This window comes from Linderina pennispora (genome assembly GCF_002104995.1).
Source record: "Linderina pennispora strain ATCC 12442 chromosome Unknown DL89scaffold_3, whole genome shotgun sequence".
Lineage (NCBI taxonomy): Eukaryota > Fungi > Kickxellomycota > Kickxellomycetes > Kickxellales > Kickxellaceae > Linderina > Linderina pennispora.
Window position 1 is genome coordinate 896,102 of NW_024468251.1, and position 12,789 is coordinate 908,890.

The 12,789-nt window shown below is 56.5% G+C and overlaps 6 protein-coding genes across 6 annotated transcripts; 3 read left to right on the top strand and 3 right to left on the bottom strand.

Annotated features, from left to right (window-relative positions):
- Positions 1 to 44: 44 nt before the first annotated feature.
- DL89DRAFT_265782 (DUF715-domain-containing protein) lies at positions 45 to 1,670 on the bottom strand. The gene is given in 5 exon segments (XM_040886823.1): positions 45 to 737; positions 793 to 852; positions 890 to 1,111; positions 1,176 to 1,480; positions 1,500 to 1,670. 5 exon segments carry the CDS (start codon positions 1,627 to 1,629, stop codon positions 84 to 86), a joined length of 1,371 nt encoding a protein of 456 aa, XP_040745571.1. The 5' UTR covers positions 1,630 to 1,670; the 3' UTR covers positions 45 to 83.
- Positions 1,671 to 2,626: 956 nt separating this feature from the next.
- DL89DRAFT_265783 (uncharacterized protein) lies at positions 2,627 to 4,940 on the bottom strand. Its single transcript, XM_040886824.1, has 7 exons — positions 4,514 to 4,940; positions 4,303 to 4,458; positions 4,093 to 4,247; positions 3,560 to 4,061; positions 3,488 to 3,528; positions 3,357 to 3,447; positions 2,627 to 3,331 (listed from the first exon to the last, which is right to left on the bottom strand). Exons 1-7 carry the CDS (start codon positions 4,901 to 4,903, stop codon positions 2,735 to 2,737), a joined length of 1,932 nt encoding a protein of 643 aa, XP_040745572.1. The 5' UTR covers positions 4,904 to 4,940; the 3' UTR covers positions 2,627 to 2,734.
- An 85-nt stretch (positions 4,941 to 5,025) lies between these two features.
- Positions 5,026 to 5,928, top strand: DL89DRAFT_109188 (P-loop containing nucleoside triphosphate hydrolase protein). Its single transcript, XM_040883081.1, has one exon. It carries the CDS (start codon positions 5,192 to 5,194, stop codon positions 5,738 to 5,740), a length of 549 nt encoding a protein of 182 aa, XP_040745573.1. The 5' UTR covers positions 5,026 to 5,191; the 3' UTR covers positions 5,741 to 5,928.
- A 326-nt stretch (positions 5,929 to 6,254) lies between these two features.
- DL89DRAFT_291376 (phosphoglycerate mutase-like protein) lies at positions 6,255 to 7,869 on the top strand (the record flags this gene model as incomplete). The annotated part of the gene is made up of 2 exons (XM_040890190.1): positions 6,255 to 6,965; positions 6,997 to 7,869. The coding sequence occupies 2 exons, from the start codon at positions 6,255 to 6,257 to the stop codon at positions 7,867 to 7,869; spliced, it is 1,584 nt and encodes a 527-aa protein (XP_040745574.1).
- Positions 7,870 to 9,651: 1,782 nt separating this feature from the next.
- Positions 9,652 to 10,643, top strand: DL89DRAFT_109181 (uncharacterized protein). The gene has a single exon (XM_040883080.1). It carries the CDS (start codon positions 9,983 to 9,985, stop codon positions 10,502 to 10,504), a length of 522 nt encoding a protein of 173 aa, XP_040745575.1. The 5' UTR covers positions 9,652 to 9,982; the 3' UTR covers positions 10,505 to 10,643.
- A 553-nt stretch (positions 10,644 to 11,196) lies between these two features.
- DL89DRAFT_203170 (Yip1 domain-containing protein) lies at positions 11,197 to 11,721 on the bottom strand (the record flags this gene model as incomplete). Its single annotated transcript, XM_040884019.1, has 1 exon — positions 11,197 to 11,721. A coding segment is annotated over one exon (525 nt), but the record flags the coding sequence as incomplete, so codon positions are not given.
- Between the last annotated feature and the right edge of the window lie 1,068 nt (positions 11,722 to 12,789).

Below are 12,789 nucleotides of genomic sequence, written 5' to 3' on the forward strand. Positions count from 1 at the left end.
ACGCGTTTGAAGAGATTCAGCCGTCGATCACTATATTGAAGGCCTATTATTAGAAGTAGTGGGTAAATCGGCTTGCCATTTAGCTAGAAGCAGGCATCGCCAGTTGCAACCAGCATAAGGTTCTCAGGGGATGTTGCACGCGGCGCATAGTAGACCAGTTCAGCATTGGGCAGCCCCAGATGCTGGCGGACGTACTGGACACGGCCAATGTCGATAAACCGCTTGATGGCGTGGCCAATGCGGGTGCGGCTGTCTTGTGTGAACAGCGACGGGTCTTGCTTTGCGTCAGACAGCTGCGCAGGCACGTTGATCGCCCAGCTGGACATGGAGGTTAGGCGATAGAACAACTCGCGCTGGCCATCGTCCCATGCATTATCATTATCTGGCTGAGTGCGGGGAATAGCTTGTGACAAATAGTCATGGTCCAGCATCATCGAGTACTTGCACACCTGGTGGCAGCAAAGTGCAATCGCCATTCCAACCACCTTACCACCAGCATTCTGGTAGTTTTCCAGGCACTTGATGGTCAGGTCGGTAGCAGCACCACACAGGTGCTTCGAGTAGGCGACTATCGGGCGCAGACGAATTTGCCCAGTTGCTTCATCAACGAACTGCAGCTCCTTGATTTGGCCAAGGTCGAGGTCCCGGATATCGATGAGGATGCGGTGGAAATGGTCGTGCGCCGATTTTTCTTGGCCTGAATCTTCTTGAATGATTTGGAACTTCCGGCGTGCGTTCTGACGGTCCACCAGGACGATTCGTATTACCGGCCTTGCGCCTCGTCTCAAGCACCGAATGGACGTATACTGACAGTTCGCCCTTGCCGGCTCCAAACTCGACAAAACAGAACTCCTGGGTTCAGCATCCCCCGCTGATCCATGTGGCCGACTAGCGACGACTGCTGTCGGGCATATTTTTGATTCTGCTTCCAGCTTTTGGGCTGGTCAACTGCAGTGTGTGAGGTGACATCCATTTTGAACTCTGCCGAAACATGGACCGCATCGAGCAGGTCTGCAAACGATGCTGCTGCCATATCTCCAGCAGGTAGTTGTGCACAAGGCACGCCCTCAAGGTATTTGGCAATGATAGGCCGCATCAAGGGACTCCATCGCTTCTGCTGACAAACTGCTAGGTGTTGCGTCGCGTACCAATCGGACGAGTCGGATTCAGGCGACAGATATAAAAGCTCGCCTGGCTTGACCTATTAGTCTGGCATCTGCCTTTGCTAGCCCTTCCTCGCTCCATGTCTTTCCGCATTCAGCAAATGTGCCTGTTCCGTAATTGGGCGGTGGCAGTGACACATTGAGATCAGGATTCACATATGCAGGCTGGACTGCAGGGGGTCGCGCATTGCACAGGCTGGCCATGTGCCTTTTTAGCCTGTGGATATCGACCGAGTGGGACCGGTCGTAAGGGCACGGGACGCGCTGGCTCTGGCCATCCTGCAGCACTGAGTGTTCGCCGCAGTACTTGCTGCCTGCTTTGGTTCGTGAACGGACAGTATCTGCCCTTATCAGCAACGTAGTGGTGGCAGCGATTCTCGCCGGCTCCAGGCGGTTTCGTTAGATCGCGCTTTGCCTCCTTTGGCTTCTTTGCTGGTGAAGCTACACACGTATCACTGCGACTCATCGCCTAAAGGGGGTCTTTTGTATGTGTTATTTGGGTAGGAACAGGGGGAGAAGTGATAGCATCAAAGGTCGTGGGAGTCCAATCCAGTGGGGCAGGACATGATGGGGTCTCACTCGATCTTTATCTTTTGGGAGCTCATACATCTGCAGCTGCGTTTGCGCTCGCATGTTTCTTCCTCAGAAAATGAGCTCGTCTGCCCTTGACGCAGCTACGGCTTCCTGTGTCCAAACCCACCGCAGTACAGGCATAGGTTATACTCTATGCGGCGCTGGCGTTCCTCTGGGGCTAGCGGACCCTCGCGGTGGACATTGGAGTAGCCAACGGTCCCCTCGATGGCCATACACTTGTCGATAAAATGCTCTAGGGAGATGAACGAGCCATGTGGCGCCATTAGTTCCTGGATCGATTCCCTGAGACCGAGGTAGAAGATTTCGATCAGCATAGGTTGGTCTAGCTCGAGAGTCTGGGCGAGCTCTTGGAACGTGGTGGCATAGTGCTCAACGGACTTGGTTTGGCGGAGGCACATAAGATCCTTCATGGTGTGCAGGTGCTTGGGCCTCAGATCGTGGCACGTCGGGTTTAGGTTGTTGCTGGGCAGCGGCAGATACGGACAGTAGTATGCCTGCGCATCGGGTGTCCAGCTTCCCGTGGAAAAGCTCCTGTGATACTCGATAGCCTCGAGGCGCTGCTCAAGCTGCTCGATTTTGTCTTGCATGTAGGCTTGGGTCGCCTGGTGCTCCTCGAAACGAGACACACGGGCCTCGAGGCTTTCACCAAAGGAGGGCATCGTTGGTAGTGGCGCGACCGCTATCACTATGAGTGGATCTGACTGACATATTTACTGAAGTGGAATGTAGGGAAGAGAAAACACTCGATCCGCCAGAGACACCCAGCGTCAAATTTATATGAGCCATCGGCGAATACAAAAGCACACTGATGCATATCACTACCAGACATTGAGCGGCATCATACAGTGTGGCGGCAAGTGCTTGGCATGTTTGCAGATTTAGTAACGGTCTATTGCTGATATCTTTCAAAAATACAATTCGACAAGTTTCCTTCTGCGACACAGAAAAAACCCACCCCTGGTTAGTGTGTACATTGCTCAGTCGAGCATATCATCAATATCGCTGACGCGCTTGCGCGACAGCTGCTTGCGCTTGATCGGATCAAGAATCTGCTTGCGCAGACGGACCTGGGTTGGCGTGACCTCGATCGCCTCGTCGGGGTTGACATAGGCGATGACCTCCTCGAGCGTCCAGGGCTTGACCGGCGTCAGACGGACAGTCTCGTCCTTGCCTGCAGCGCGGATGTTGGTCAGCTGCTTGGCCTTGGTCGGGTTGACATCCAGATCGGCGCCATCCTTGCTCAGCTCGCCCACAACCATGCCAGGGTACATGTCTTCGCCGTTGCGAATGAACAGACGGCCACGCGGCTCGAGCATGTTCAGCGCATACGTGGTAGCGGTACCAGACGACAGGCACACCATGCTGGCCTTGCGCGACTTCTCGAAGGCGCCGGCATACTCGCCGTAGCGGAGGAACGCGTGGTTCATGACACCAGTGCCGTGGGTGTCGTTCTTGAACTCGGACGCGTAGCCAAGCAGACCACGCGTCGGGATGTGGAACACAATGCGCGCCTTGTCAGCAATGTCAGTGAACGACTTGAGTTCGGCCTTGCGCTTGGTCAGCTTCTCGATGACCTGTGCCCGAGGATGCATGGTCGACATCGATTGTGATCTCCTCGTAGGGCTCGAGGATCTTTTTGCGGTTGTCGGGATCACGCTTGAACAGCACGCGCGGCGGAGTGACAGGACAGCTCAAAGCCCTCACGGCGCATAGTCTCAATGAGCACCGACAGCTGCAGCTCTCCGCGGCCGTGCACCTCAAGCGCCTCGGACTTGCCGTCAGTCGACGATCTGAAGCGCAACATTGGTCTCAGCCTCGCGGCGCAGGCGGTCCCGAATCATGCTCGATGTCAGCTGTGAGCCCTCGCGGCCGGCCAGCGGCGAGTCGTTGACAGAGAAGGTCATCGAAATGGTAGGCGGATCGACAGGGATGAACTCGAGCGGCTCGGTGACTTCAGGGCTGGCAACGGTCGAGTTGACACTGACGGTTGGCACGCCGCTGATGGTGATGACATCGCCAGCACCAGCTTGGGCCATGGGCACCTGCTGCACACCGCTGCGCAGGAACAGCTTGGTGACCTTGCCCTCCTCCTTCACGTTGCCGGTCCCAGGCTCAAGAACGCGGATCTTGTCGCCGACACGCACAGTTCCACTGGTGATGCGGCCCAATGCGCACTTTCCGAGGTACGAGTTGGCCTCGAGCTGCGTGACCAGCATCGAGAACGGTACATCGTCCCGCTCTCCCTTGGGCGACGGCACCCTGGCCAGGATCGCGTCCAGCAGCGGCACCATGCTACCGTCCGGACTTGCCATTGGCGTTGGTCGCCTCAATATACGAATTGGCCTGGGCCAAGTCACCCGAGCACCAGCCCTCCTTGGCCGACGCATACAGAATGTCGTACGCGGTCTGCTCGTCGCTGGCACCAAGAGCCATAAACAGCTCCAGCAGCTCAGAGTCGACTTCGTCGGGCCGGCTGGTGGCGCGATCAACCTTGTTCAAGACCACGAGCGGGATTCAGGCCACGGGCCAGGGCCTTGGTCAGGACAAACTTGGTCTGAGCCATCGGTCCCTCAGTGGCATCGACAACCAGAACAACACCGTCAACCATCGACAGGATGCGCTCGACCTCACCACCGAAATCAGCGTGCCCCGGTGTATCGATGATATTGATGCGGTGGTCGTTGTACGCCAGAGAGGTGACCTTGGACAGGAATTGTGATTCCGCGCTCCTTCTCTAGCGCATTCGAGTCCATGACGCGGGTTTCTTGCATCGCGCTGGAACCAGCCAGGGCACCGGACTGCTTCAGAAGGCAGTCCACCAGCGAGGTCTTACCATGATCTACATGAGCAATGATTCCAATGTTGCGGATCTTGTCCATTGGAATCATGTCTCCCAGATCGATCGACGAGGTAGTCTCTGCCTCTGCAGCAGCAGCAGAGTAGAACCGAATGCCAGCAGATGCCCTGGTACTAACAGCCACGTTAGAGGCAGTATATCTCTGCGAGTTGATTCCGCTCAAGGCGCCAACACTACGCTTGCCCGAGAGCATCGACAGGCAGCGCGAGCCGCTGTTACGGCCCAGCCGCTGAGCGTTGATCGGCCTGGCAACGCGACGACCGCCAACACGAAGGAAAGACTGCAGCATTTGTTTGTGAATTCGACAAAAGGTGGTGTGGGGGCTGTGGAGAGAAAAATGAAAGCGGGCACCGATCGCAGATGAGAGATAGCGCAGAACCGCTGTGCCTGGCGCGGGGCATTAGCATAAATCTCCCCACCCCAAAAAAGACAGTCCAGAAATCAATTTCACATAATCGGTTGATCGGGAAGCTGATCTGACCCGCGTCTGGGTTTTGGCAGCAAGTGCTCAGCACGCTTTTCCTCTCCTTCACCTGTTGCACCACGTACGCAATTTTTTTCCTACACATAATTCGCAATGAACAGTGACGATGCGCCGCAGAGCAAGCCACGGAGCACCCCTAATGTGCTGATCACTGGCACCCCGGGCACGGGCAAAACGACAACGGCAGAGATGGTCGCGATGGCCACTGGGCTGAAGAAGATCACGGTCGGTGATCTAGTCAAGGAGCGCACCCTGCACGACGGCTACAACGAGGAATTCGACACGTACTGGCTCAACGAGGACAAGGTCGTTGACGAGATGGAGGACATGCTGGCGGACGGCGGCGTCTGCGTCGACTACCACACCTGCGACTTCTTCCCCAAGCGGTGGTTTGACCTGGTGGTTGTTCTGCGTGCGACCACCGACAAGGTGTTTGACAGACTGACGGAGCGCGGATACAAGCAGAACAAGATTTCGGAGAATATCGAGAGCGAGATCATGCAGGTGGTGCTGGACGAGGCGCGCGAGTCTTATGATGAGGAGATCATCATGGAGCTGCCCAGCAACACGGTTGATGAGATGGAGGACAATGTCGAAAAGATCACTGCGTTTGTTGAGCAGTTCCGGCAGGCGCGCCAGTAGACAGTTTTATGTGCCGGCCCAGGGTCTGCTTTTGACATATGTCAATTCGTGCTCCATGTGAATACAGTGCATGCCTTCGAACGTGTCTTGATACTCCCCACCCGGCTGCCCGCCCCCCCGACCGGCCACGGTGCTTACTATGGCAGTGACGATCCTTACGATAAATGGACGCCGGTGACTGCCAACTGTCACCTTCCTTATACGAGATGGCGCTGGCCGTAATCCGCGCACAAGCCAGACTGTCCCCGCGCTCGTTCTCACGAGACGTGCTTGTCTCTGAAGCTGCAGTCCGTTATCTCTGGCAAACCTGTTTTCTCTTGGACGGGCGTGGATAGACGATGCAGTCCCGCCACTTGGCCTCGTGATTTCCTCGCCATGCAGCCATTCTGCTCAAATGCCAGCCGTGCTCAGGAGAGATGGAGCTCGCGCGGGTATAAAACGGACGCCGAAGGCGGCGAGCAGAAGGGACTGCACTATTTCTTTTTTCCGCTTCAGCTATTCTTCAACCCTAGTCATGTCACCCTCGCAGGCCAGCAGAGCGCCCACCGGAGACGCAGCCATCCCGAACCCGACCAAGGCACGGCTGCCGCAGCTGACCGGCGAGTTTGTGAAGAAACACTACCCCAGCGGACTCCAGGTCATCCACGTCGACGTGCTGAACCGCCACGGCGAGCGCACGCCCATCACACACAAGATGCCCCATGTCACGCCCCGGAACTGGAACTATTGCGGCGACTCCAACAGAATGCACGCTGACTTTCTGAAGGCTGTGGACTCGCATACCGGCGACGGCAAGCCAACCGCATGGCAGTCGTACATCTTCAAGAGCGACGAGCGCGATGTCGGGAAGGTGTTTGGCACCACAGAGTCGCAAGGCCAGCACGCCAGTGACACGTCCAAAACCACGGCGGCTACCTGTAGCTTCGGGCAGCTCACGGATGTTGGGCGCCAGAGCATGTCGGCGCTGGGCACACATCTGCGCGATCTGTACGTGAACACACTCGGATTCCTTCCGTCCACGCTGCCCCAGTCCCACAGCGGATATGCAGAGGACCTGTATCTGCGCAGCACCTCGTTCACCCGTGCATTCGAGTCTTTGCAGCATCTGCTGGGCGGGCTGTATCCCAATCTGCCTGCCAACGCGCCTACCTACCGCGTTAATGTGCGGCCTGCCAACCGCGACAACATGTTCCCCAACTTTGACTGCAAGAACATGGCCGGCCATGTTCATGGAGTTCAACAACAAGTCGCTGGAGCTGTGGGCTGGCGAGTACGAGCAATTGCGCCGCGACCTGGAGAAAATTCCCGCTGTGCGCGAGTTCTTCGACACCGAGTTCAATCCTGGACGTCATCGCGTTGCCATTTCAACCATGGATACGCTGTGGCCCATGCGTGCCCACGGCATGAAGATGCCCGAGGGCGTTACTGACGAGATCCTGACGCGCCTTTCGATGATGTCTGTAGTAGAGTACATGTACTCTTTGGAGCTGTCCCCGAGACTGGCTCGCATGCAAATCGGGCCGCTGGTCCACGAGCTTGTTGGCAACCTTGTCACGGCTGTAAAGGCGGACCGCGACGGGGCCAAGGCTCCACCCAAGATGGGCGTCTACTCTGGCCACGACACCACTGTCGGGCCACTGCTGTCAGTTTTTGGTGACCGTAAGACTGGGCCCGCGGTGCAGGCTCCAGTGGGACTCTTGTGGCCGCCGTTCTCGGCCAGCATACGCATTGAGCTGCTCAAGGACACAAAGACACCGTACCCGACGGTGCGGCCGGCGTGGGAGGACGAACAGGCTGACCACTCAGACGACCTGACTAGGATCGCCCCCGAGCGCCGCGTGCGCCCCATCAACGTCCCCGACGACTTGTACCACTGGACGACCCAGAGGATCGGTGGCACAGCCACGGGTGCTGCCCAGCATGACCCGCGGGCCCTGCGTGGCTACTACGTGCGTGTCTGGTACAATGACCGGGAAATCCGGCTCCCTGCTTGCCGCGATGCGGGGGCACACCATACCGAGCTGGGCTCATCAGTGTGTACGCTGGACGGGTTCTTCAAGCAGGTCGCACGGTATGTGCCGAGCGAGGAGGAGGCAGCACAGGACTGCAATTTGATCTCCGCCAAGTGAAAAAAAAAAAAAAAACGCTGGACTGGACCGTGGTTCAGTTCGATGAACTAGAGCCCGGCTCAGATCTCGATCTGCGCTGTGGCCTTCCTTTCTTCTTTTTTATCTTCCAGTTTCAATTATTTTCTCTTACGGATTCATTTTTGCCAATGAGCAGTCGGATTCTTTCTCGCGCACGGCTATCGGCAGCCCGCATCACCACAGCCCAGCGGCTCTGTCGTGCCGACATGCACAGCACTGCGGTTGCACATAGGATCTTTGGCAGCAAAATCAAGGAGCTTATCGCCAGCGCGCAGGAGGTGCCTGATCCCCTGACAAAGCCCAATGTCCCCTCCATCAAACGCTTGACAGAGAGGCAGCGGAGGGGCGGCTACAAAAACGATGCTGGCATGCCTGCCTATGTGCCGATAAAGGCGAAGAACACTGAGCTGGCGTGGAATATCTGGGCGTTCCAGACAAACCGCGGGCAGCGCAACATTGAGTCGCGTAATGGCGAGGCGGCCCGGCGCGACCTGGTCGACTTGATTGTGCTGTTGGCGGAATCGCAGGCACAGCAGCCGTCGAGCTCGATCTTCAATCCAGTCGATACGGGTAAGGAGGTGAGGCTGGCCGAGACTGCATCGTATAGGGTCGCTACTGCTCTCAAAGCAACTGTTTGTTGATTCGGTGCGTGGTGTCTATGATGATAAGGAGGGATACCGGATCGCAAGAGGACTGAGCCGAAAGGCTGAATTGTCGCAGTGCAGTCTTGGACTGGGATTGAAGTCGGCCAACGAGTACGAGTGCATTCTGGACAAAGTGCTGGCTGGGCTAAGGTCGGATATCTCAAAAGGAAATTCGCCCGTGCTGGCTACAGACTCGCTTGAGCAGATGGCTCTAAGCATCGAAGATTCCCCGGTTTCGCGCATCGTGCATCTGTTGTTTGTTGCTGCATCACAGGACGGTGTGACTGCCTCGCCTCGTATGGTGCAGGATGCACTTGACATCGCTATTGCAACAGGAGATGTGACTGCAGGCCCGCGATATCCTGAACCTGACCTTACCCCGATCTAGCCGCCGTGCTCGACCCGGCAATGCCTGGCTCCAGTCCAGCTCAGACAAAGATATTCAGGCGATGCGCACTCAGACAACTGCCGTGCTGCTGTGGAAAAAGTATTGCAGCTGGTAGCCTGTCGGTCAGGATCCACAGACAGCTGATATCAGCGTGTACCCGGACGGCCCACAAGACGAGATTTCGAATGAGCAGCTCGAGTCGCTGGCAGCATCGGCATTTGGGCGCTCGGTGGCAGAAGTGGATCCAGCAGTTCTTCAGTGGCGTGTGCAGACTTCGGAGAGCATCTACCGCATGTATATTTCTTCTGGAATCAGCGAGGTGCCGTCGCCGGACAACTCCCCCAAGTCAGCGCTTCAGGGATCGGTTACACCGTCGACCACGATGCTGGCCAGCTTGCTAAAGATCAACTGCGATGCTGGCAACGTGGAGCATACAGCGATTCTTTACGATACACTGCTTGCTGCCGCAAGGCGAGTTGAGCCAGCAGTCCAACGACACTCAGCACAAGCTGAACTTTGAAAGCTGGTGCAGCGTTGCGCAGGCGATTGGGACCATCAAACAGACATGGTTGATGGAACGCGTTATAGGCGACCTTATTGGTGATCAGTGGACCCCCTCAGAGAACATTTACCGCTTGTATCTAGAGAGCATCGCCCAGCCAGCGACGCTAAACGAATCGCTTGCTAGCCTCAAGAGCACTATTGGAGGTGCTAGCGTGCTGTCGTCCAATGGAGATATCCTAGAACCACTTATCCGGGCTCTGCTGCAGCACCCAGGCGCGAAGAGCAACGAGTGTGCACTGCAGATTTGCAGGTCTCCCCGGCGCTGACTCACCAGCAACTTCGTGGACAGCCGATAACGGAGCAGCAATCTCGGACGAAACCGTGTCGCAGCATTGTCAGTGCGTTTATTTCGGCAGGAGAGATCACGCGGGCGCGCGAGCTGGCTGAGCTGTGGAGTGCCGACCGCCCCGGCCTGATCACTAGCCAGAGCCTGGCCGAGCTGATCCTCGGTCTCGGTCGCGCTGGAGATTACAACGAAGCCCTGGGGCTCTTTGCCGGCATGCAGGGAGCAGAGACTAGCGAGATTACGCTCGAGATCCTGTCGTCGGTGCTCCAGGTGTATGTGATGGCCGAGGACTTTGAAGAAGCGGTGTCGGTCAGCAAGCGCATCCGGGCCATTGTCAAGGAAGGCGTCGATAACGGGGATGCCGAGATTCCGACTCGGGAGACATACAGCTGTATGATAAAGGCATACTGCGCATACGGGCAGCCGAACGAGGCTCTGCGAGCTCTAGAGGAAATGCGCATTCACAAGGTCCACGCATCAACTGAGACATACACCACGCTGCTCAAGTCGATGAGCAGTCCTGCGGAGTCTCGACGGTCTGAAGCTCATTATCGCTCTGGCCAATGTCGACAACAATATGCATGCCAATGGACTGGATGGCAGCAGCAGAGTGCCATTGCCGCTGGACACTGCCTACTTCAATGCCCAGATCGAGGCATACGGGCGTGTCGGCAGCCCAGAGCGCGCGCTGCAGGCGTGGGAGATGATGCGACAGCGCGGCGTGAAGCCCGATAACATCACGGCATCGCTGCTGATCGATACATGCGCGTGGAACGAGCGGGTCCACTGGGCCGAGGATATGCAGCCACAGAGCGAGTTTGTTGAGCGCAATGAGCCCGAGGACCATGTCTACACAGGCATGCCGTTTTTCCAGCTGCACTACCTGGGCTCGACGCTGAAGGAAGCTGCAGGAGGCCGGACTGGAGCTGAACATGGCAAACTACCGGCACCTGCTGGAAGCGCTGATCCGTACTGGGTTCCTGGAAGAGGCAATGGACATGGTCATTGGGCGCTATGAGGATGCTGAGGAGCGGACCAGATGGGGGACCGAAGCGCGCAAGGCTGCTACAGCACAACGACCAGTATTTCTTGACGGGCCTGTTTTCTCTGTTCAAGAAGAATGAGGCCCAGGAGCCGCCGGCCAAGTTCATGGATGTCCAGATGGAACTGCCGCTGGAGCGCGAAACAGTGCAGACCATCTTTGGCATGATCGAGGCAGTGCGCGCCAAGTGCTCGACCAAGGAGGACCCGGAGCCCTGGGAGGCGCCGTTTGTGCAGCGCACGTCGCCTAACCTGCTCCAGAGACTCGATTTGCACCAGCAACGGCTCGCCAACTTCCTCCGGTCCAAGCGGCCTGACCTGCTGCCTGCCTCCAGCGAGTGAACAACGAGTTTAGCGACAGCATATCTTTTATTTAAAACGAAGGCTCAAGAGATGATGATGATCCAGCCAATGCAAATGTAGAAGAGGCAGATCGGGTAGACAGCCAGGAGACGGCGGTTGGCCAGCTGCGCGCCTGCCAGGAACCCGACAGCAGCGGATATGCTCCACGCCACGGCAACAGCAACCACAGGCAGCGTGACGATGATGTGGTGGACAAACAGCGACACCAGGGTGGCAATGACCAGCGGCGACACGCAATACCCAAGCGTGCACACGCTCTGGAAGAACGACACATGTCCGCCCAGCAGCTTGCAGTTCAGCGTCACAATGCACGAGCCAAAGCACAGCAGCGCAAACACGCCCGTGAACACTGCCGACGCCTGCTGTCCAGGCGCCAAGAAGCTCAGTGTCACCGCCAGTGACAGGCAGAAGAACAGCGGGCCCCAGAGATCCCACTCCCGCAATGCATTGTCCCGGCCCTTCGGGTACAGCACCTGGATGGTCTTGCGGCCAACTTTGCCAAAGTCGCGCCCGATCGTCGTCAGGATCGGCTCGTCCAGCGTGTTGCTGTGGTAGCCGCCCGGAAGTGTGTTGGAGGCGTAAGACGTCTGCGGACCGACTGAGGATTCGCCCACACGACCGCCGATGCTTCCGCTCAAATCGGCCTTTGGTGTTGTGCCATTGTCGAACCCAAAGTCATCGTCCGTGGCAATAAAGTTCTCGTCGCGGCTCATTATTCTAATGATGTCAAGGATGTAGGAAAGAAGGTATGGAACAGAGCGTGGAAATGGAAGGCAGGAAGGTGGTTAGAAAGTGTAGCCGACGACGGGAAATGAAAGGGAAGCAGCTGGCAGTTGAGAGGTGCGAGTATGCACTGCAGGAGAGGAAAGGGCTTGGCCCTGACACGACATCACATTCACGCCGGATGGCGATCAGATCAGATCATGGAACCACAGCCAATTTGACCCGGTGGACCCAGAGGGACAGGATAAGAGGCAGGGAGTCCAGCATTACATACCAACACAGCCATTTCCAAGGATGGGTCTAGGAATCAGATTGAGCAATATATGTGAATGCACTGCGCTGGCTGTTGCAAATGCCACATTTAGTTAGTCAGGCTGTACAGTGGCATCCCAGTGATGCTCTCATTGAACATGTTCAATAGGTATGTACTGACTCAATGCCATTTCTACTATTCTCCGTACACATAAATATACGTGCATGGTGCTATGGATGAAAGCTCTCCGAAGGATTTTAACCACGAGCCAACGTCCCGATACTGCCCAAACCTAAGCTACGCCAAGAAAAATGATGTCCGGATACACTATTGGCAATGCCAGTGATATACCAGTGAACCTGCCAGCTACCAGTTCTAGTCCAATGGAAACTACATCGGACCAACATGTGCGGGAGCATCATTTAACGTGTCATGCTTGTACTGGTTGTACCTCATAATCAATGAACTTTGGAGACAAGCAATCCACTCGAGGTGGTTGGACCTGTTTGTTCATCAGCCAACTGCTTTACTCATTTGTCGTATGTGCAAACAGGCTGTCCTTGGTTTCAATATTCCTGTGCATTTTGAGTGGCGTGCAGCCAGCACAGATCCATCTAGAGGTCATGTACCAGACGAAATT